Genomic DNA, 23,328 nt, shown 5'->3' with positions numbered 1-23,328 from the left:
ATGGGAACGGGGACAGGGAGAAGGTCCCAAACCAGGAAGAAAGTCCAAAATCAGGGAGTAGGACAGAAAAAGGCCCCTGAGAAAATTCCCAGACATGGATAAAGATGGGGATCAGATATAGATCACATCAAGTCAATATAAATGACCTAAGCAGAGAAAAAAGCTCTGCTTTAAAGAGAAAGCTGCGAAGAGCAGACTTGAAGCAAAGCGGACTTGAGAGAAGCCCTGACGATCCGAGAGGGCAGATGAAGCTTGGTGATTCCAATGCTAGCAGACCGTAACGGCAAAGGTACACTTTTGGAGCAGTAGTGTTCTGCTTGGCACAGCCAAAGATCTGCATGTGTCCTTGGAAGGTGAAGCTCGAGTGTACGCGGAGATCCAGGAGAAAGGAATCTCAGAAGGAGAAAAGGAACTCTGGAGGTGGATTCTTGTTGAAACCATCCGAATGGGAGTGACGTTTGGATAGAATTCCCAGGCAAGTTCTTCAAATGTGGAGATTGGAAACCCTTGTGAGAAAGACAAAGTTTCAGTGAGACCGGTTGGCTCACAGTGTGACAAAGTCTGGATGGGTTGTTGAGAAATCCACAGAATCAGCTTTGGTTGCATCTGTCATTTGCTTTGAGCCTGATGTGCCTGACCACAGTTCACCAGTTGGTTCACATGTACTGCATACTTATCCTGAATATTAGAGTATAAGATAAGTATGGTAGATTGTTTTATTCTTTCTGAATTTGTGTGTATGTAAAGATATTGCTGGGGTGAAGAAATAGTGAATATTTGAATAACTTTCTTGTGTTTGTATTGAGATTTCTCCAACCTTTTTGTCTGGTGTAATATGGTTCATTTTTCTTGTCTGATAAATATTGTATTTTTTGTGTTAAAAGCTCATCAGCAGATTCCTGGGAACTTGTTAAGTAACTTTCCTCCAGTTTCAAAAAACGTTGCGATCTATCAAGCCAAGTTCCCCGCTGGAACCGACTTGTCCAGTGGTAACATCAGCTGGGATCATAAGAGTACTAACAAACAAGTGTTAAGCAGATACCAGAGTATGTCTACAGCCTGTCTCCTAACCAAGTGCTATGCCTAGAGTCCAAGGTAGAAGGATAATCTCAGAACTATGTGGAATAGGTGTACCAATATTTTCAGTTGGGGACCCTCTATTTGTACCTGGCCAGTGGGTTGATCTTCACCTGTGGATTAGCTGCCTTTTTCTTCAATATACTCCTGGGTAACTAGAACCATCTCCACTTGGCTAGATTTTCAGTTCTTTCCTCCTGCTCTGCCAAACTGCTGTAACTCTTTCGAGTACAAACCCGTTTCCATCTGTTTCAGATGAAGTTACATTGTTTCATAGTTTGCCATTGTGAGATTTGAACTCTTGATCTTGGGGTTCCAAACCCAGTACCATAACCACTTGGCTATTTAGGCCAAGCTAAGATGTAACTCTTCCGAGTACAAAGCCATTTCCATCTGTTTCAGATGAAGTTACATTGTTTCATAGTTTGCCATTGTGAGATTTGAACTCTTGATAATCTTTTAAATGAAAACAATTAAACCAAATCAACAAAATTGGGATAAATCAGGCACAGCTCCTAATTCAGGTCAGCTGTAAAACCAAGGACAAAAATTTAAAGGAACCTAGAAGGTGTAACTCTTTCGAGTACAAACACGTTTACATCTGTTTCAGATGAAGTTACATTGTTTCATAGTTTGCTATTGTGAGATTTGAACTCTTGATACTCTTTTGAGTAAACCTGTTTCCATCTGTTTCAGATAAAGTTACATTGTTTCATAGTTTGCCATTGTGAGATTTGAACTCTTGATCTTGGGGTTCCAAACCCAGTACCATAACCACTTGGCTATTTAGGCCAAGCTAAGATGTAACTCTTCCGAGTACAAAGCCATTTCCATCTGTTTCAGATGAAGTTACATTGTTTCATAGTTTGCCATTGTGAGATTTGAACTCTTGATAATCTTTTAAATGAAAACAATTAAACCAAATCAACAAAATTGGGATAAATCAGGCACAGCTCCTAATTCAGGTCAGCTGTAAAACCAAGGACAAAAATTTAAAGGAACCTAGAAGGTGTAACTCTTTCGAGTACAAACACGTTTCCATCTGTTTCAGATGAAGTTACGTTGTTTCATAGTTTGCTATTGTGAGATTTGAACTCTTGATACTCTTTTGAGTAAACCTGTTTCCATCTGTTTCAGATAAAGTTACATTGTTTCATAGTTTGCCATTGTGAGATTTGAACTCTTGATACTCTTTTTTTGAGTAAACATGTTTCCATCTGTTTCAGATGAAGTTACATTGTTTCATAGTTTGCCATTGTGAGATTTGAACTCTTGATCTTGGGGTTACAAACCCAGTACCATAACCACTTGGCTATTTAGGCCAAGCACCAAACTGCTGTAATCATTCACACATCTTTGGGGTCTCAGGTACATCTTTTATTTCTCTAATCTCTCAAATAATTGCCCCTTTGAGTCACATAATTATCACCTCAATCACTTAATCAACACTCCTGGATCCACTTGATCATCAATTTTTTTTTCTCCTTGTCCCTTTTTCTTTGACTCTGCTCCTCCTTACGGTTATTCATCTGTAACAGCTCCCATTTCTGATGAAAGATCATTGACTGAAACATTAACCATTCCTCTCTCCACAATGTTACCTGACTTACTCCAGTATATGCTGATTGCATTAGATGAAAGCCAGCATCAATTTCTGATACATTCTCAATTTATTATGCTCCAGGAACTGATTTGAACCCAGTAGGCAGGTAGCTGGTTACGGTGATGGTAGCGAGCTCCCTGCTGCATTCTTAACATAACCGGCCTCTTACCATTTTAACTGCTGGGTTTCTAAGTGTGTCAAGGCCTCCTACTGCTGACACCTCGGGGTGTCATCCACTGCCTCAGGCTTCCTTCTCTCTTTCCTTAGTTCAATTGACTCAGGAACTACACCTAGCCCCCCAGCCCCCAACCTTAGGTGCGGACCCGACTGGCATAGAAAATTCCAAGTTCGTGCACGATAATGATCTCTGGTATTTAAACGAGACTTGGGAATTCAAATCTCCTGTGGCCTCACCTTATGGTGGGTCTTTCAGCCCTTTGCCCACCTCAGCCCTTGTACTTACATCCAGAGTAAAAATCTGGTCTCCAGCATTAAAGGGTTTCATCAATACTTGGCCTAATACTTTATGAAGGTGAGACTGGTTATAAACAATAAAACAGTTACTGCTTGACACATTTGCAACACTAGGGAAAAAAATGAAATAACTTTAAAACCGTCCTAATGTAAAAGGAAGCCATACATATCCATGTTAAAAGCATACACATGGTAAAACAAAGCCAAAATGGCTAATTAATTATCTGCAAGAACAAATCAGACTCAAGCACAATACTTGTACAAATTTAAAGAGAATAGTTTCAGGAGAACAGGAATAGGTATTGATCTCAGCTATCAGAGCAGTCTAAAGGTCCCTGGAGAAGTTGACAGTGGATTCTGTAGAAGCAACTTCTTTTAACAAATGAAAGCAAACTACTGAAGATGCTGGGAATCTGAAATAAAAACAGAAAATGCTGGAAATACTCACAGAATCACAGAATTGTTACAGTGCAGAAGGATGCCATTCGGCCCATTGTGTCTGCACCGGCTCTCTGAATGAGCAATTTACCTGGTGCCATTTCCCCCACCACATTCTCAGGTTTTTCCTTATCTACTCGGTCCAGACCCCTTATGATTTTATATGAAATCTCCCCTTAACCTTCTCTTCTCCAAGGAAAACAGTCCCAACTTCTCTAATCTATTTGTGTAACTAAAGTTCTTCAAACCTGGAACCATTCTTGTGAATCTTTTCTGCATTCACTCTAATGCCTTCACATTTTTCCTAAAGTATGGTACCCAGAACTGGACGTAATCCTCCAGATGAGGCTGAACCAGTGTCTCATACCAGTTTAACATAACCTCATTGCTCTTGCACTTATGCCGCTATTAATAAAGCCTAGAATAGTGTATGCTTTACTGTCTCATTACCTTCACTGATTTATGCACATATACATCCAGGTCTCCTGCTCCTGCACCCCATTTGGAATTGTACCCTTTATTTTACTAAAAATAACAGTAACCTGATGGAAGGTCACAACTTGAAATGTTAACTCTGTTCCTCTCTCCACAGATGCTGCCAAACTGGCTGAGTATTTCCAGCATTTTCTGTTATTATTATTGTATACAGGCTCAAGCTTGTTTCTTCTACAGGAAACTGTTAAAGTGTAAATGCACCCTAAAGGAACTAAATTTAAAATGTGAGTACAGTAGCTTTTAGTTTGATTATGACCTTCTTTGCTACTAACAGCAAATTCCATGAGATGTTAAGGCATCTTCTTTCCTTTTTCTATCAATTTTCTCCTTTTTGAAGATGTTGACTCCTAGATTAAGTTTGGCTCCACAGGCACTGGGTGCTCTTTGGTACCTCACCTAATTGGTGATTCTTCACATGAGAATCTAGAGAGTGACCATCAGCAGGCTTTTCAACTATAGGTGCATCAAAGCTAAACCTGATCCTGTATTCATCTAATACGCAAACACTTCCAGTGGGTTTACTAGCTAACTATCCAGAAGTGGAAACCTTGACAATCTTTCACTTTCCTAATTTAGCAGCACTGACGCTATTTGTGGTATCCCTAATGATATCTGAGATCGGTTAGACCCAAGCCCAATGTTCATTATTCAGGACCTCGAATGGAAGTTTTGTCATTGACTTACTTAAATTGTTCATCCCTGCCACTTGTTCTGTGGAAAAGTACCAAATAACTTTCTACCCACCTCATACAAAATGGTTGTATTGCCGTGAAGGAGCGGTCCATAGCAAATATAGGAATGTCCTACTACCCAGCCTAGATCTGAAGCTGCCCACCAGACCTGGAAAATGCAAATCAAAAAGCTCTTTATGCAAATATACGACAAAAAGAAGTCTTTGTAAAAAAATCTTTCACAAGTAATAAGCCTTACCTCACCAGGCTTGAGACCATACACTTTTGACATAGTCCAGTTTAGCATCACCGCATAACCACCAGAGGCACGCACGACTCCCTAAAAAACATTTTGACAATCAACTTCATTTGGCACATGTATTTCATCCAACTTGAGGTTACAAATGATCTGAGCATCCCCATAAACTAGATCTTTGCTCTTAATTGCAAACAAGTGATCCTTGCTTGAATTGTGTGCATATAAAGCTTATATAGATAGGGTTTAGCTGTTCTTCATTCAGGGTTGAACAACCTGCTGACACTTGTCTTGCTCATGGGTGAAGAATAAATAGATATGGTTATTTGAGAAATATGAAAAATATTCCAGGCAACATTGTTGATAATCAAAGTTTTAAACCTGTATACATATCAAATATACAAATCTCTATAAACAGTTATAAAATTAATTTGCACAGAAATAACAGAAAATCATTAGAGCCTTTTAAAATGAACTTATATGCGACAACAGCTGGAATTTAATTCCCTCCCCTGGGGCAAGTTCGGTAGCGGGGAGCCCCTTAATCAGACAGGAAGGTGGTGACCCCATCGCCTTCCTGACTCCACCCCAATTAAGTCCATGGCAGGAAGGTGAGTGGACAGCCTTCCCACTGCATTGCCAATTGAGGCCCTTAAATGGGCAATTAATGCCCACTCAAGGGCCTCATTCACAATTGCTGGTACTTACCCAGGAAAGAACAGAGGACTCACCATGTGAAAAGCCTGAGAAGCTTGTGGGATTCTTGGGGAGGTGGCTTGCTCAAAAGCATTTAGTGCCTGAACAAGGGACCTGGCATCAGGAAGGGATGGGGCCCATTGAGATACATCCTCCTGCCCTTCCTGCCAACCACCCTTGTTCCATGGGACCCCCACTCTGTGATCCCCCTCCCGCAAATCACTCATCTGTAGCTTTGATCCGTCGGTGATCCTGGACCCAATGGTGCTGCCAAGCAATGAAGAGTTATCCGTCTCCGACTGACTTCGTTCCCAGTATACTTGATTTCAGGGAAGGCACATCGCTGCCTGATTGGCACTTAATGAAGCGAGCCACTCGCTGGGAAATTCTAACCAGTGTAACTACAAGCCTGAGCTGTTGAAATTTTTACTAGGGAAACCCAAGCCAAGACAGGAGCATTCAGTTTCATACCTTTGGCATTCCTGTCGTCCCAGATGTATAGAGGATATACAACGGATGCTCTGAAGACACTGGGACACAGTCGTGATACTGAGCAGCAGAAACCTCTTCATCCCAGTCTAACCCATGACCAGAAGTCAAATGAACTCTTTCCTGTCACATCATTTAAAAGTATATAATCAGAAATACATTGGTGTAGGCATAATTTTTATGAACTTTGTTGAAGTTTTCACAATTGTCAAATTGCATTAATTGTTTTTTAATGAATTCAAGCAATGCTTACAACTTTACCCTCTCACATAACAATAATCCATATTTACTGATGTATTTGAATCTCACAATATTTTTTACTCATTCATGGGCTGTGGACATTGCTGGATAGGCCAGCATTTACTGCCCATCCCTAATTGCCCTTGAGAAGCTGGTGGTGAGCTGCCTTCTTGAACCACTGTAGTCGATGTGGTGTAGGTAGACCCACAGTGCTATTTGGGTCTTATTGATGTTCTAGCTATTTGATACAACTGAGTGGCTTGCTAGGCCATTTCAGAGGGCATTTAAATGTCAACCAGATTGCTGTGGATCTGGAGTCACATGTAGGCCAGACCAGATAAAGATGACAGGTTTCCTCACCTAAAGGGCATTAGTGAACCAGATGGGTTTTTACAAAAATTGACAATGGTTTCATGGTCATTAGGCTTTTAAGTCCAGATTTTTATTTATCAAATTCAAATTCCATATTATGCCCTGGTGATCCTCAGAGCATTACCCTGGGCCTCTGGATTACTAGCCCAGTGACAATATCAGTACACCAACGCCTCCCCCAAATTGTCATGAATGCAATAATCATGATCATTTGTATTGTGTGTGAATTGTATGGAAATTAAAGTTAAAAAATATAAAGTAACAACTGTTCGATTTTATTTAGATTCATTAGTGCTGGTAAATGGAACATTCGAGTATACAGGCTCACCATCAGTCAGGTGCAGATCTTGTCTACTCTACCCAACTCCAACTTCAGAAGAATATTTCACCAGAGTAAATTTTCCATTTCCACATGACATACAAATAAACAAATACTCTCTCCAAGTGAGATTGTTAATGTAAAAAAATGCATTGATATTGCACATCATCACAACCTTTCAAATCAATTCACACAATGAATCTCATTTCAACTTGTGTACAATACACAGCTAATTTTGTGCTGTCAATTAACATACACCCAGTGCTGGATTGAGACTGCATAAATTAATTTACTTTTGACTCTTGTAGCCCACAGAGACTAAGAGAAGGTCATCGTCTCCTCAGCTTCAGCTAGACTCCAGTCTATGTCACTAAGAGGGAGGTACACTTTGCTAAATTCCAGTCTCATTAATGGTTAAGTAGCATTTCATAATGAACAGTGTCAATCAAAAAGATCAATTTTAAATTTCCACAATGGTTCAACATGTTGCTAAGACACACACACCAGAAAAATACCAAGTTTGATCCCTGATGTGTCTGAAATTAGATGATCTCACCTGGAGTAACAAATGGGGAGGACAGTGCTGTATTGGTAATTTCACTAGACCACCAGGGCAACTGGGAGAATTTAAATTCAATTCATGACAATATGGAATTGAAAGCTAATCTCAGCAATGGTGACCTTGAAACCATCACTGATTAGTGTAAAAACACATCTGGTTTACTCATTTAGGGAAGGAAATCTGTCATCCTTACTTGTTCTGGCCTAAATGTGTCTCCAGGTCCACTGGAATGTGTTTGACTCTTTTCTGTCCTCTGAAATGGCCTCACAAGCTACTCAATTCAAGGGCAATTAGAGATGGGCTACAAATGCTAGTCTTGCCAGTGACACCTGCAACCCAAGAAAGAATAAATAAAAAGCAATTCCACAATTTGGGAGGAATAATTTGCCAGTGTTCCCACTTCCATTTTCTAATCAATGATCAGCTTTGGAAAGAAGTGTGTGGGCATACACAAGACAGACAACAGCAGCTTGCATTCTTGCATTTTTATAACACAGAAAATGGTCTAAGGTGCTTCGCAGAACTGTTAAAAACACATATGCTGAGCAGAAGCTGATATCAAGAGGCCTTGGTCAAAGAGATGGGTCTTATGTCAAAACGTCAGCAGTTTGAATTTGATACTCACCATGTTACGTCTATTGTAAATTATTACTTTATCTGGCTTGTGTTGGGCACTTTCCAAAGCTTTTTCCAGCAACGGTACATACTCCACTATTCTCCCTGGCTCAATTCCAAATGACGATGTCACAATCAGTTTTGGCTAGAGTATAAGAAAATAAATAAAGATGCAATTCAAGAAATGATAAACATCTTTTTTTAATTTCACCATGTGAAAATATGGCTAATGAGTCAAAAGTTGTTCAGCAACTAACATGTAAGTTTAATCTCACTGCCTAATGCACATGTTAAATCAACACAAACAATTTGACTGCAAGTACAGGCTATCTGACAAACTGAAAAGTGGCAACAGAGGTTTTGCCATCTTCCTGAGTCTGCCGTTCTCTGTAACAAAAGTTTTATTAGTCATTCAAGAGATTAGTTTAGTTTGTTTCGTAATGGATATTAAGCCTTTTACATTTAATTAATTTAGTAAATATGCCAATTTTCCTTTCTGCACGATAGGAAATATAAAAAAACTGGCAAAGCAAAAGGGACAGGCATAAATATTGAGTTGCAAACCAGAAGGTTAACAGTTCATTACTTATGAAATCTTTCCTAAAATCTTCGGTGGTTTGGAAATTTTAAACAAATTATTATTTATGATATAATTATAGAATGAACATAAACCAAAAACAAAAATAATATGCTGCAGGGAAATGGTCTCCTCAATCTTAAATTCAAGACTAGTTACTAAAGACTACAGCAAAACAGTTACCACATTATTTCACACTGATGTATCAGATTTCTTATTGTGAATTAGAGGCCCTCACATGTGACAAGATGTTAAAAAATGTTATCTTGGCAACTGACATCCCAAGTGATTTCTCTCAGAAATCTGCCTGAATTTTGAATGCTTTGTGAAAAGTAGTGTTATGGCACAGATGTTAAACGCTGAGCTGCTCAAATCCCAGAGGAAAACTTGAAACAACTGCCACGACTGTTTTACAATTTGTATTTATTTCAAGATGCATGCCTTAAATTCAGTAGTAATACGACCACAGAGTCTTATTGCTTTCTTACAAAACTAAATTAAACCTTTATTAAATTTAAAATAAGATTTTAAGCAGGTACATATGTTTACAAATTACCACTATAATAACTTATAAATCCCCTAGTTAATCTGACTCCCAGTTACACCTCTGTTAAGGCAACAGTAAAACACATAGGGCTGAATTTTCTGGCTGGCAGAGGAACGGAGCGGGAGCAGGAGTAGGCGTGGATCCAGACCCGATCGCCACCCGATATCGGATACACACTGCCATTTTACGTGGGCAAGCCAATTAAGGCCCACCCAGCATGAATCGCGGCTCCCGAAGACAGCAGGAGTGGGCGGACGGGGGCGGGACTGCAATGACCACTGGGTCCAATGGCGACCCGGCCGCCTGTTTTAAAAAGTTGCTGCAGCCTTTCCAAAGCTGCGAATCATGGCCAGGGGAAGGGCTTCCCAGAGCGCTGCTGGCAGGAGGGCACTGAGCCCCTCGTTTTTCCAATGATTGTCTTGCTGCCCTCCTCGAGGAGGTGGCAGCACGGCAGGAGGTCCTGGTTCCCCAGGACGGGAAGAGGAGGCCCCCCTCCTCATGACCAAACGGGCCTGGGGGGAGGTGGTGAGCTCCTGTGACATGGTGCAGCGCATCTGGGTCCAGTATCACAAGCGCTTCAACATCCTGTTGCACTCAGGAAGGGTGAGTACCATGTTGGCTTGGTCATTTATCCCACTGGAGCTCTGCAATGTCCTACTCTGGTTGGGGTGGGCCGTCCGCAAAGAGAGTCCAGGTACAATTAGCGCTAATCAATGCTTGTCTCTCCTTTTCAGGAGAAGAATGCTCATAATGCCGCTGAGCGGGTGAGGACTGGTGGTGGGCCAGCCCAGTTGGCGATTCCAGCCGCTTCAAGCAGGAGACCCTAGATTTGGATCCACCAGTGCCGGTGAGGCTGGGGTGCCATGAGCGGTTATGTTTGCCCAGCAGTGAGGTCACCATTGTTCTCCCAGCAGCTATGGCAGTGCTGAATGTTTAATGATTGAAGTCTGCAACATGACTTAACCATTGCTTATGGAAGGGGATGAGCGCATAATGATCCAGGGGACAGAGATGAACATTGATATTGTCTCCATGTTAACTGATCCAATGTCCTTGTTCTTCCTTTCGACATCAGCGGAGCATGGCCGGGAGGAGGAGCAGCAGAGGCCCCCTCTCACACCTGAGGGTTCTGAAGTCTCACTGGCGTTACATCATCTCTGCCAGGCAGGCACCAGCGCAGGTACTAGCACCTTGGTGGGAATTAGAACATCGGCTAGTGTCCCAGGGCACAGCAATGAGGGCACTTCACACTCGCTAGAGGAGCTGGCAGAGAGAGAGTGCCCATGAAGTCAGCAGTCGGAGGAATGCTGGGAACCAGGCATATGCTCAGTCGGTCCCGAGGATGTGCCTCTGTAGTTGTCCGTGACGCAGCAGGCGCAGGAAATGCGGCCGGGTATGCAGGAGCATCTGGGGAGATACATGAGGCTACATGTGGGTTGGTGTCCACGGAGGAGGAGTCTACACAGACGACCGCTAAAGCAATGAGCCTCATGTGCGAGTGCCATGTGTCCTCCGTGGAAAGAGTGGCGACTCTCGTGAAGAGGCTCCTCCAGGAAACCAATCAGGGCTTCCTGGGGATGGGTTTGGACCAGCAAGCCCTCACCATCAGTATTGACCTCAGCTGGTCAGCGCCAGTGTGGGAAATGGTCTGGGGGCAGCGAGTTTCCCAGTTCGGTGCCCATCCATTCACGGTGAGCAGGAAGGTCCAAAGCAACCTCACATCAGTGCAGTAGCTGCCTGTCATCTTTGCGGGCACCTCTCAGGGCACTCCGGATGAGGGCAGCAGCTCCTCCGCCCCTCAGCCAGTGACTGTCGCATCCAGTGAGGCTGCAACGACTGGGGAGATGAAGGCTGTGGAACTGGCAGCTCCCTCCCAGGCAGGACAAGCACAGGTTCCACGGGCCAGAGGATGACTACCAAGGTCATCGAGGCCAACAGGGCAGCAGAGTGAGCAGGCTGTCTCAGATGCCACTCCCAGTGAGGGGTCGGCACCAAGACGTAGCACCTGGAAACGTAAACATAAGGCACCTTAGGCACACTATGGGTTTATCACTAATGCTTTTGTGTTGGCCCACAATGAGGTCTTTATGAGTTGGTGTGACTTTTTAAAACCTTTTTCATTTTGTTTCATTAAGTTTCTTTGGTTGCAGTATTAAATTCAGACACGTCACCATAGCTGAAGTTACCTCTTTTGTTCTGCAGGTGGATGGTTTGCAATAATGTAATGAGTGCTTTGTGGGACATTCAGCTTTATTAACAAGGACCTTAGTTATTGTTCCTAACCAGGCAGATTTTGCACTTAAGCCTTGAATATGAAGCACGCAGCCCAGGCTTGTCCTAGCTGAAGGTGTGTTGGATTAGAGCCTCCCGGGTATCCCTGCCTCCCTGGAGTATGCCCGGGTCAGCGTCTACCCCCTCAGCATTTCCTTGTGCAAGCCCATCCTCGGGTTCACTGCTAGACTCATCGTGTGCAACCGCAGCCAATACATCTACATCTTCATCGTCCAAGGCGTCCCCCCTTTCCAGCGCAAGATTGTAGAGAGCGAGCATGCAGCCACTATCAGCAACACACGATCTGGGGGCTACTGGAGTAAGCCCCCTGAGTGGTCCAGGCTTCGGAAGCACATCTTGAGAAGACCAATGGCTCTCTCCACCACAGCCCTTGTGGAGGCGTGGTTCCTATTGTACCGCTGCTCAGCTTCTGTTCTTCGATGGCGGAGAGGCTTCATGAGCCACCTTCTGAAGGGATACCCCTTGTCACCCAGCAGCCATCCATCCAGTTGGACTGGAGCACTGAAGAGCCCTGGTACCTGAGAGTGTCTGAGGATAGAGGCCCTGTGGGAGCTGCCTGGGTACCTTGCACACACTTGTAGAATCAGCATCCTGTGATCACACACTATCTACACATTCATGGAGTGGAAGCCCTTCCTGTTGACGAAGGCACCGGGCTCACCTACTGGCGTCTTGATGGCTACATGTGTGTAGTCTATTGCGCCCTAGACACGAGGGAAGCCAGCAATGGCTGCGAAGCCTCAGGCTCGCTGTGTCTGGCTTGCCTGGTCCCAGTGGCAGTGGATGAAAGTCAATGCATGCCTGAATAGAGCATCTGTAACCTGCTTGACACGTGTGGAAAGCTGATTGGGAGACACCGCAAAGATCACCCACCGACCCCTGGAAAGAGCCAGAGACAGAGAAGTTGAGGACAGCTGTGACCTCTAGAGCCAATGGCATGGGGTGTCCACCCACACAGTTAGTAGAGATCTCAGGCCCAATCATCTAACAGATATAGTTCGGCACTGCACCTCAGACATATTGAGGTAGCTGCTTCGCCGCTTGTATACCCTGGCAGCAGGATAGTGAGGTCTTCTGCGACCACTTCAGCTTTGGTCTACCTCTGGGCCCTGCGCCCCTTGTGCCTGCACCTGACCTCCCAAAGGTGGCTCCCCTGGAGGCTGAATGTGCACCCCTGGCATTCTCCTCCTTCTAGCCCTTCCTCCCTCCTCAGAGGAGGTGCCTCCAGTGGAGAGTTCAGCTCCCATTCCCAGGCTAAGGGAAGGCTTCCTGAAACATGCAGGTCCAAAAAAAGATTCCTCACTGCAGAATGCTGATCTGAAGGTTGAGAATCCAAACCAAGCAGCTGGTATGTGTTTTGAAGTATTGCAGATCACACAGGTAAGTATCAGTAACTTTGAAACATCAATATTTGACAGAGCAGGCTCATGACCCCAGAGCCCTCTTATCTCATCCGTGGATGAGGTTTATACAAATGTGTCCTACCCGCCCTGCCCATTACGCCCGTGCCCCGACCCGAAGATTGCACGACTGCTGAAAAATCGCAGTCAATTGGTGCCTCAAGGGCCTTAAGTGGCCTGTTAATTAATGGCGGGCACAAATCAGAGAGCATCACTTGCCCGCCAGCCCAATGAAATATTGGGATAGCACGCAGTGATGTCAGGACGGTCGCCCGACCTCAACTCGCATCATTTTATGCGTGTGTGTGCGGGGCCCCACAGCCAACTGGAAAATTCTGCCCATAGACTTAGACCCAGGCAAAGCACACACCCTGGACAGTCGAATTCAAAGTGAGTTTTTCTCAGCTTCGGTTCCTTTTAGACAGCATCTTAAGGCTTAGATGCTGGAAACTTTTCACACTTGTGTTAGATCATAAAATGCCTGCCCTTACACACAGCCTTCTCTCCTTTATACATATTTTCCCCTTTGAATGCAAATTCCCTTTGTTTCACTACGTCGTTGGACTTTACCTCTCCAATAATAAAAAATCAATCATACTACTAATTTTACCAGTAATCTTTGGGAAAAATAAACATGCTGTTTCTTAACTTCTTCATGCTAGGTGTAGCATTTCACCCCCTCTTTTGAATTCAAGCTACTCTGGTTTATTTTAAAATGCAAATGTTCCCTTTACACCTCACATTCTAAAACTTCACCCATGTTTAGCTATTTAGCATTTCATACTTAGCTTCTCTTCCTCCATCAAAGCCTTCAGGCCAATTGTCTTTAATTCAATTAAGTCTCCCACACACATATTACTCTGCTTTACAAATTTTATATCCTTTATTATATCTTCCTGACAGAAGTAAGGAGAGAAGAATGTAAACAAAGGGAGAAAATGCAAAATGGTTTGGCTTGACCAAGACGTTTCAGGTAGTCAAATAGTGACAGCCATTCATTCTCACAATCCCTTAAAGAGCAATGTTCTCATTGGCCTCAAGGTCCCATTTAATGGAATCATATGCAAAGAATTGACACCATCAGGAGGGGCAGGGAGAAATCTGTCAAGAGGGAAGGATGTCAGAGAAATTTCTACTTTTCCCCATTATGTTCAACTTAAGTAAACATGAGAGTTTTTAAAACTTTACTCAGTTATGGCCTAGAGACATGATCAAAGATCATTTTTGTTCCAGCTGGGGCCAGTCACCAGTAAACGATTCTTATCTAAGGTGAATGAATTTATCACATTAAGTAAATCCTTAAGTAGAAAGGGCCCTAATAAATCTAAAAGGTTTGATAGCAAGGGATATAGAATATAAAGAATCAAAACGTAATACTGAATCTATATATAATTTACTGAGATCAAAGTTGATGTATTCTACAGTTTTGAGCTCTACACTATAGTAGAAGTGTCAGGCTAACAGAGGGTTTAATCACAGGATGCAGGCTGATATGAGGAAATACAAGTATGAAAACTTTGAAAAATTGAAGAAAGAAGGGTAATAGGACAATTTGATGAAGGTGTCTAAAGTTAAGGTGAAATGGGACAGAATAGGCAGAAAGAAACTGTTTCCAGTGGTTGAGGGGTTTAGAAGAAGGGAGCATCAACAGAAGATAATGTAAGAAATTTAGGACAAGAAGCAGGGAAATATATTTTACTAAAAATTCCAAATGCCTTTCTTCACCTTTTATTCTCCATAGCCCAAAATAAGGTTTAAACAATAACTACAACTTACATTAATGGAGCACCTTTAATGTAGCCTAACATCCCAAGGGGCTTATAAGGAGTGTTATCAAGGCATACTTCACACTGAACTATATAAGGTGATCATTGGACAGATGACCAAATGTTTAGTCAAAAAAGAGAGCACTGGGATAGTCAAGCCCAGACAGAGGTAACAAAGGCATGAATGAAGGTTTCAGCAGCGGATCAGCTGAGGCAGCGGTAGAGACAGGTGATGTTATGGAGGTGGAAGTAGGCAGTTTGGTGATGGAACAGATATGTGGTCAAAAGCTCATCTCATGGTGAAATACAACGCTACAGGTGGAACTCTCTGTTTTTGAAACTAAGTGTGGTGTCAGGCAGGTATCCCGCTGCTCGAAATGGCGGGAAATCACACCCAATTCTGCGTTCAGAAGCTCATTAATTATGCACGGGCGAGTACCTCTCCGGACCACCTGGGAGTTGATTCATCCGTCCAGCTGTTACCTGGTGGGCACCATATTTAAACGCTGCTGGAGTGCACACATCTCTTTCCAGCTCACCTGTCTCCAGGGCACCATTTGAGATGTCATCAAGCCAAAAGAAGGCAACAGCAGCCCATTTCACCCACCAGCCCTCGAGGCTTTGATCAGAGGAGTGCGGGCACATAGGGATGCCCCGTATCCCAGCGATGGTTCCAGGAAGCACGCCAATCTCACCTCTCCTGGGAGGCCATCATAGGGGATGTCAGCACAGCTGGTAACCATGTGCAATATGCCATCCAGTGCAGGAGGTGGATGAACGATCTCATCCGCTCTGCCAGGGTAAGGCAACCTTCAGCTCCCTCCATTAGCAAACGCTCGTCATGGCATCTTGTAATAAAAGGGCCACTCTCTTCAGGGATCTCAAACAACCATTAGCAAGGGACACATATCACCACTGATTAACTAATGGAACCTTTCACTTCACCACCACCCCATCTATCATGTTGCACACATTCCACCCTCAGACCTGCTGGGGAGGACTCACCACACACAGGGGGCATGGATCCTTCCCAACCTATGCTCCATCCCTTCTCATCACATGCCTTTCTTTTGTCTTCATCCAGGGCAAGCTTGCCTACAACAGTAGGGAAAGACCGCAGGCGGGGGAGGGGTGGCCGACATCATTGCCTGCAGTGAGTTCGAGGAGGCTACAGCTGAGATCATTGGGATCACTCCTGCGGGGAAGGGGAGATCAGATTGTCCCAGCAACCTAGTACAGATCGCATCTCCATCAGGTCATCACATCCTGACAATCAGCGTGAGTGGCATGCAGTCTCATCTGCCTCATGCTCATCAACTAAAACTTTCTTCTCTATCGAGGCCCACAAGGTTGCCCACCATAACGCCCAGCCCCCAGCCCACGCCTGAAGAGGAAGCTGAGGAAGAATCAGCACGGTGCTCACACGCACCCTCCAGCAGTGCAGAGACACACCTCAGTGGGGCATAGTTCTAGATTAGGCTCAGGCTAATCTACTAGAGAACACCTCACAGACACGTTCCCACAGCAGTCGGAGGCAGGGACAGCCCAGGACTCTGGCATTTGGAGAGCTGCTGGAGGCCAGCCATCTGCTAAGTCCGAGTCAGATGACAAGCCTCTGAGAGTGACTGCCAGCCCAATGCTGGAGTTAGAACAAAAGGTGGCAGAACATCAGGCAGAGATTCAGCAGTCACTCAGAGGACTAGATGGAGGAGTCTGTCCACGCTCTGTTTAATGTCGTGGCCCCGACATCCGGGCGCCTCAACGTCACCATGGGAAGGTTGACGACCACGATGGTCACCTTGGTCCAGCAGGTATTGACAGATTTGTGCTCAACCCTGGACTTCATGGTCACACACGCTGGTAGGCACCATCAAGAATTAGGCAACAGGGGAACAAGGCACCTTAACCTCCCTCCAGGTGCACCATCTCTTCAAGGAGTCAGGGCAGGGCCTTTGGGAACACGCAACGAGGATGAGCATCATCCACACACCCCGGGGGCCTCATCTCAGGACACTCCAAGGGTATCCAGCCACTCAAAGCCCCCTCTGCCTGTGGCCCCCCTCCACTCCAGCTGCTCAGGCTGAGGAAGGTGCACCTGCCGCTGAACCAGAGACCCTCGTCCAGCCAGGGCCTTCCAGGCCTCGGGCCACCAGAGGATGTCTGCCAACGTCATCGCAGACATCAGAGTTCAGCAGTCAACAGGCTGCCTCCACCTCTGCAGTGGATGTCAGGGCTGCACCTACTGTAGTGGTAGGGTTAGGAAAACTAAGAAATATTGAAATCACTTTTGGGTCATGGGTGTGCTATCACCATAAAAATATTGAACTTCTGTAAATACATTAACTGTGAATGTGAATGGCTTGGGACTGAATGCATTATGATTATGTACATCTGAATCCTCTTATTTCTACATTTTTCCATCCTCCCACTCAACAATATCCTCCCTCTGTGAAATTCACATCCATGCAATGTCAAACTCATCGAAGATAGTCTCCCATGTGTGACATCAGGGAGATGTGTTAAAATCTTTTTAGAAGCGTGTAATTTATGCGCTTCTAACCCTTCTTCCTCACGGAAGTCCATTGTGCGAGGGAAGCACATCAGCCTTGAAAGATTAGTGGCAGTTGTCTCCCCTCAGTGGTGGTGGCAAAAGACAAGAAATGGATGGGAGGAGGAGATCCTCAGTCATGTCCTTATCTCACTAGCCACTGTAGTTTCGTAAGTGGTGACTGCCTCAAGTCAGTTTTCGCATCGCTTTCATTGTTCAGTGGACTCTCACTTCCCAGAGCGAGTGCATAAGAGGGCACCACTGACCTTTTTAAGAGATCATAGCCTGGTGAATGATGAGGCCAGAAGGTGAAAACATGAATGCTGGACTTGTTTTCGATGCGAATGGTTGTATATCCCTTGAGATGAAAGGGAGTAACATTGAGGGCCAGGAGAATTATGACCACCTCCCCTTGCCTTCACTTTATTCCTCCTGGAACTTGGCTGTGATTGAAGTATCACATGTACGTCTCCCACATCTTGCTTCCTCTATGGTGTCATCACATTCAAACTGACCCTCATCAACCTCTTGAAGTTTCTGGGCCTCCGGATCTTTATGCTCCGAAGAGCTCTCATCCTCCTCCATTTCACCCTCTGGCAAGGAATCACCTCTTTTCAGTACGAGATTGTGAAGGGTGCAACACACAGCGATGATGTGTGAAACCCTATTGGGAGTGTACTGTAATGAGTTATGGAGCCCTTAAAGCCACATGGGTGCAGTCTATGGCACCCTGCACTCTCGGGATGCCTGAGATGGTGGCAAAGCCAGTGAATCTCACAGCCTGGCTATCTTCTTTCAGAGCAAGCTACATATACTGATGTGCCTTCCTGTAAGGGGCACCTGTGACCTCCTTTTGCATCGGTGTGTTGTGGACTGAGAGATGCCACACAGGCCCTCTGCAGATCCCTGGAATGACTCACAGGCAAAGCAATTGAATGCGGCATTTTTAAAGCCACTGGCAGGGATAGCCTCCAACTCCATGGGGCATCAGCTCTTCATGAAGAATGTGGCAGATGTGATCTACCAAAGCTTGAAGCAAGCACAGAGGTGTGCGGCATTGTCTTTCACTCATTTGTAAATAGGAGAATCTTCTTCAGTATACCCTTGGTCTGGTGAGTCACCTGTGTTGTCAGGGTCTCTCCTACTGACCCTCTTGTTCTTGCTCCAGTTCCCCTTGGCCCTGGATATCAGGCGGGGCCTCCTCCTGGAGCTGTGCTCTCTGTCACCTCTCTCTCTTTGGTCTCCTCATTGCATTAGGACCCTCAAAAACAGGTCAAGATAGTGAAGCTTACAACCTGTTACCTACAGCAAATGTAATTGTCTATAATGGTTTCTGCCCTTCTGGCATTGTCGCTGACGCAGCCTTATCTTTGAGACGATACCACCCACATCAAGGTGACCGAGATGCCATCCCAGAATCGTTACATCCGAATCCCTCATTGCTATGGGAAGGTTTGAATGACGAGCGCTACCTAACCTGGCTCAGTGCTCCAATATCTGACATTCTAACTAACAATAAGTTGCTCATGATTAATGACTGGATGTCCTTCGGACTGTTATGAATGCCAATTATGGAGAGCACATGACTGGCCTCCATTAATGGAATTCCATATCTACTGCACCTGTACCTCGTTAACTATTGCCTGCATTCCCAAATTTTTCATTTCGACATGAGATCCAGTGACTGTGATGTTAAGCCATTGACTTATGAATATCCCTGTGATAGTGCTGATAAAGGCATTGACTTTGAATGGCTTTCTTCACAAGGAGGACTACCTCCTTTCTCTCTAATCAGACTCCAGTTCACTCTTGCAGCACCAAACAAGTTAGAGGGCGCCCCCAGAAAGGGCCCTTTAGTGCAGTTGTGCACTCCTCTCACAATACCTCAGGCCCCTCCCATTCAGATTCGCTTCTATTTTCGATTTCTAACTGCATCATAACTCCTGCAGAGCACGATGGTGGTTCTGCACTACTGTTTCGAAATGAGCTTTGATGCTCCCCCTCTCACTGTTCGTGTCCCAGAAATCTACCTGGAACTTCATGATGTGAAGGTAGAGCGCTTGGTATTCTCCAACCTCCCCAATAATACTAGATCCCATATTTGTTGTGGTGGACACTCCTACCCTCCCCCCGACCCATCACTACTGACGTGCCCATGACCCATGTGGACCTCTATCCTCCTCATCTGGAGGCTGGGTGCATGTTCACCTACCGAGGTGAACCCCCACCACCACCCAAAGAAAGCTTCACATGCCCCCCACCTTATTATATAGTCTCCAAATACCAGTTGCAGATGCCTCCCAATACAATCGCAATACTATTTGCAGCCCAGCACTGAGACAGACAAGCACATGGACACCAAGCTGTACATTAATCCTACTGAACACACAGCCCTTGCCCCTTCCTGGAGCTCCCAATGATTACTCCTACAGCATGCCCGTTGCACCCCATGACTGTCACCATTGTCTAACTGCTGACTGGGAGGTCCACAGAGCCCCAAGGATGTCCCTACTCTCTAACTCCTGACTGTAAGCCCCAGACCAGGGACTTTGACTTCCACAGAGTTCCCCATTGCCCTCATGGCTGAAGACTACACTGTCTCCCTTCCCAACCATCCCCTTATGAGTCTGTGTGCAACCCATCCCTCTTGTGACACACCAATAAATCCCCGCCCCCTTTCCTATTCAAGAGTCTGCTTGTATCCCCTCCCATTCTTACAGGTGGCAACCCTTTCACCCCCTTGTCAGCATTTCAGTTACCCTTGTCGGGCTCTAGCTTCCCACCCCTCAGGCTACCCTGTCTCCCATCGTTCCACCTCCTCCTCCACCTTCTTCCAAAGCCTTCCTGCCCCTCTGCCTTCCATCGTGCCCCGTTCACCATCCCCCAACCCCTGGCAAAGCCTTCCTTCTCCATTGCCCCCATGTGTTTCCCCCTTCCCCAAACCACCTCACCCCCAACCCCTTCCCTGGTCAATATGCTGGTTTCTGAATGCTCAGCCTGTATGAGTACCACTGCACAGCTGTGTCCTTCTGGACAACGGTGGCACCCACCAGGAACAGACCACCCCGAACCCCGCCCCAGTTGCAATACTCATCTCTGTCTGAAAGTTGAGCCCTGCCTGAGTACCCCTGCACAGTGGTGTCTTTGTGACTACGGAGACAACTACCAGAAGCAGACCAACTCTACACCCACAGCAGTGTGGTGTTCTACTAGCATCGCTTAAGACCAGCACAGCTCTATCGAAGGTAGGCTATTTGTGTTGCAGTCACCTCAAAGTCACAAACAAAGCGAAGTCTGACGTGTGCATGCTACCCTTTATCAATTGAGACTCAGGCCAACATGATTTCCTGCCGGTGCGATGCAAGATTGGAAGGCAGCATGTGATTCCAGCTAGAAACTTTTTAATGAATATTCATGAGATGGTAATGAATGCAAATAGCGTTCACGCCACTGCTCAGTGGGATACCCAATCCGCCATTAACCCGTCATCAGGAGGATCACAAACTTTGTTTACGCCGGCAAGTTTCCGATTTTTGGCCTCCTGCTAAATTCTGCGCTCCCGCCCACCACAAAACACGCCATGGGTGGAATGGGAGAATTCTGCCCTACAGTGCTGCAAATTGTCTGATTCAGCATCAGGAGGTTGCCAGGGAGAATAGAATCAGCAGTTAGGGAATGGAGTTCATGGCGTGCAATGAAAACAGTGGTTTCAGTCTTCCTAATGTTAAACTTAGTATAAATATTAAAAGTGACATATTTCTAGCACAATTAAGATCAGCTTTATGTGCACTTGAGTAGAATTGTTAAAATTTTTAATATAACAGCTTTCCTCAAACATCTTGCCCCTGAAGTGTTTTTTAAAACTTGAGAGCTGTAACTTTTTTATTATTCATTCACGGGGATGTGGGCTTCGCTGGCTGCATTTATTGCCCATCCTTAGATGCCCTTGAGAAGGTGGTGGTGAGCTGTCTTCTTGAACCGCTGTAGATACATCCACAGTGCTGAGCGGTTTGTTACAAGTGAGTGGCTTGCTAGGCTATTTCAGAGAGCATTGCTGTGGGTCTGGAGCCAGACCAAATAAGGACAACAGATTTCCTTCCCTAAAGGACATTAGTGAACCAGATGGGTTCTTACAACAATTGACAATGGTTTCATGGTCATCATTAGACTTCTAAATCCAGATTTTTATTGAATTCAAATTCTGCCATCTGCCGTGGTGGGATCTGAACCCCAGTCCCCAGAGCATTACACTGGGTCTCTGGATTATTAGTCCAGCAACAATACCACCAAGCCATCACCTCCCCCATACTTAACATGAGTAAACTGTTGCAGTCTAAACAGGCATAATATTCACCATGCGTTAACGGCAATTTATATTTATATCACACCTTTAACGTAATGAAAATGTGCCAAGGCACTTCACAGGAGTATAAAACTTAATACGACACTGAACCACATAAGGAGATAATAGGTCAGGTAACAAAATGTTTGGTCAAAGAGAAAGGCTTTAAGGAGTGTCTTAAAAGGATGAAATTGAGGGAGAAAGATGGAGAGATGGAGGAAGGGAATTCCAGAGCTTAAGGTCTAAGCAACTGAAGGCATGGCCACCAATGATGGAGCAATTATAACTGGGAATGCACAAGAGGTCAGAACTAGAATAGCACAGATAAAAGAACTAAATTATGGACTTAAATTATATAAGTAATAATACTGAACTATGAGGCACTATCATAAGGTAATTTATAATAATAAATCTACGCAATCCTTTACAGTGCTACACATTCAAAAGTATTTGCTTTACTAGCAAACGAATGTTAGCACAACAGCTGTCATCAGATTTTAATTCCAAATTTTAGCACAGATTTGAATTCACAATTTGCTTACATTATAATTCAGTTTGTACTATCTTGATTTTGCACATTATATTTTTATCAGTTGTTATTAGTTTTACCTTTGCATGGTTAATGCGGGTAGAGAGCTCCTTTGATGCAAAGCCACCAAATATCAAACTGTGTATGGCTCCAATTCTAGCACAAGCCAACATTGTGTATATCGCTTGTGGGATCATTGGCATATAAATAGCAACACGATCATTCTTCTGGATTCCATGTTTGACAAGGACAGCAGCCAACCGTGAAACCTACAGTATTTCAAAAAATTAGAGAAGTTTTAAAAACTGAATACCAACCATCACTTTCAGAATGGAAGTTATGTTGCTGTAGGACAATACCATTAAATGTTTATTCATTCTATTTCCAAGCACTACAGCGGCAATCAAATCAACAGTCACCATATATACCTAGGTAAAACATACAAAATTGAACAAGTAAATGTGTTTATTTTAAAGGGCATACCATTTCTTTAGGCTTTTATGTTCAGGTGCAGAAATTCTGGTAAATCTTTAAATGATATCCTTTGATAAATGAAGGACGCGTATATATTTTTGAAATTAGGAATTTGCAGTTTAAAACTACAGCTCAAACCACAATCTACAGGGAGATTAATTTCAGTTGAATCCTGCTCTGTGATTCATTATGTCAGAGCTTCATCTCACTGGAATGTTAAGGTATCAAAACCAGCACTACTCTCCTGAAGTAAAGAATGTCTGGTCCTGAAAAACAAAAGCTTGCTTGCATTGGGGAATTCTAGGAGAAAAGCTACATAATCTGGTAGTAGTTTTCAATTTAATTGCACGTATTAATATTCCATAAAAGAAAATTGCATTTTAAATATTCCTCACTATCACAGGGAGTGGTTGAGGCAAGTACCAGATACAATCAAGAGGAAACTAGATAAGCAAATGGAAGGAGGAAGGATAGAATCAAATGTTGATTGGCTTAGATGAAAAGGAGTAGAAGGAGGCATGTGTAGAACATAAACACCAGCACATA

The 23,328-nt window shown here is 44.4% G+C and overlaps 1 protein-coding gene across 1 annotated transcript in view; it reads right to left on the bottom strand.

Annotated features, from left to right (window-relative positions):
- The window catches only part of acss3 (acyl-CoA synthetase short chain family member 3), an 89,087-nt gene that overhangs the window by 46,725 nt on the left and 19,034 nt on the right, over positions 1–23,328 (bottom strand). Inside the window, exons 3-7 of the mRNA XM_041216006.1 lie at positions 22,389–22,577; positions 8,318–8,452; positions 6,182–6,322; positions 5,018–5,098; positions 4,832–4,927 (exon numbers count right to left, since the gene is read on the bottom strand). Coding sequence (XP_041071940.1) covers positions 4,832–4,927; positions 5,018–5,098; positions 6,182–6,322; positions 8,318–8,452; positions 22,389–22,577 — 642 coding nt within the window. The remainder of the gene's footprint in view (positions 1–4,831; positions 4,928–5,017; positions 5,099–6,181; positions 6,323–8,317; positions 8,453–22,388; positions 22,578–23,328) is intronic.

This window comes from Carcharodon carcharias, chromosome 21 (assembly GCF_017639515.1).
Source record: "Carcharodon carcharias isolate sCarCar2 chromosome 21, sCarCar2.pri, whole genome shotgun sequence".
Lineage (NCBI taxonomy): Eukaryota > Metazoa > Chordata > Chondrichthyes > Lamniformes > Lamnidae > Carcharodon > Carcharodon carcharias.
The sequence above is the reverse complement of the archived record's forward strand: the minus strand, read 5'-3'. Positions and strand labels throughout refer to the sequence as shown.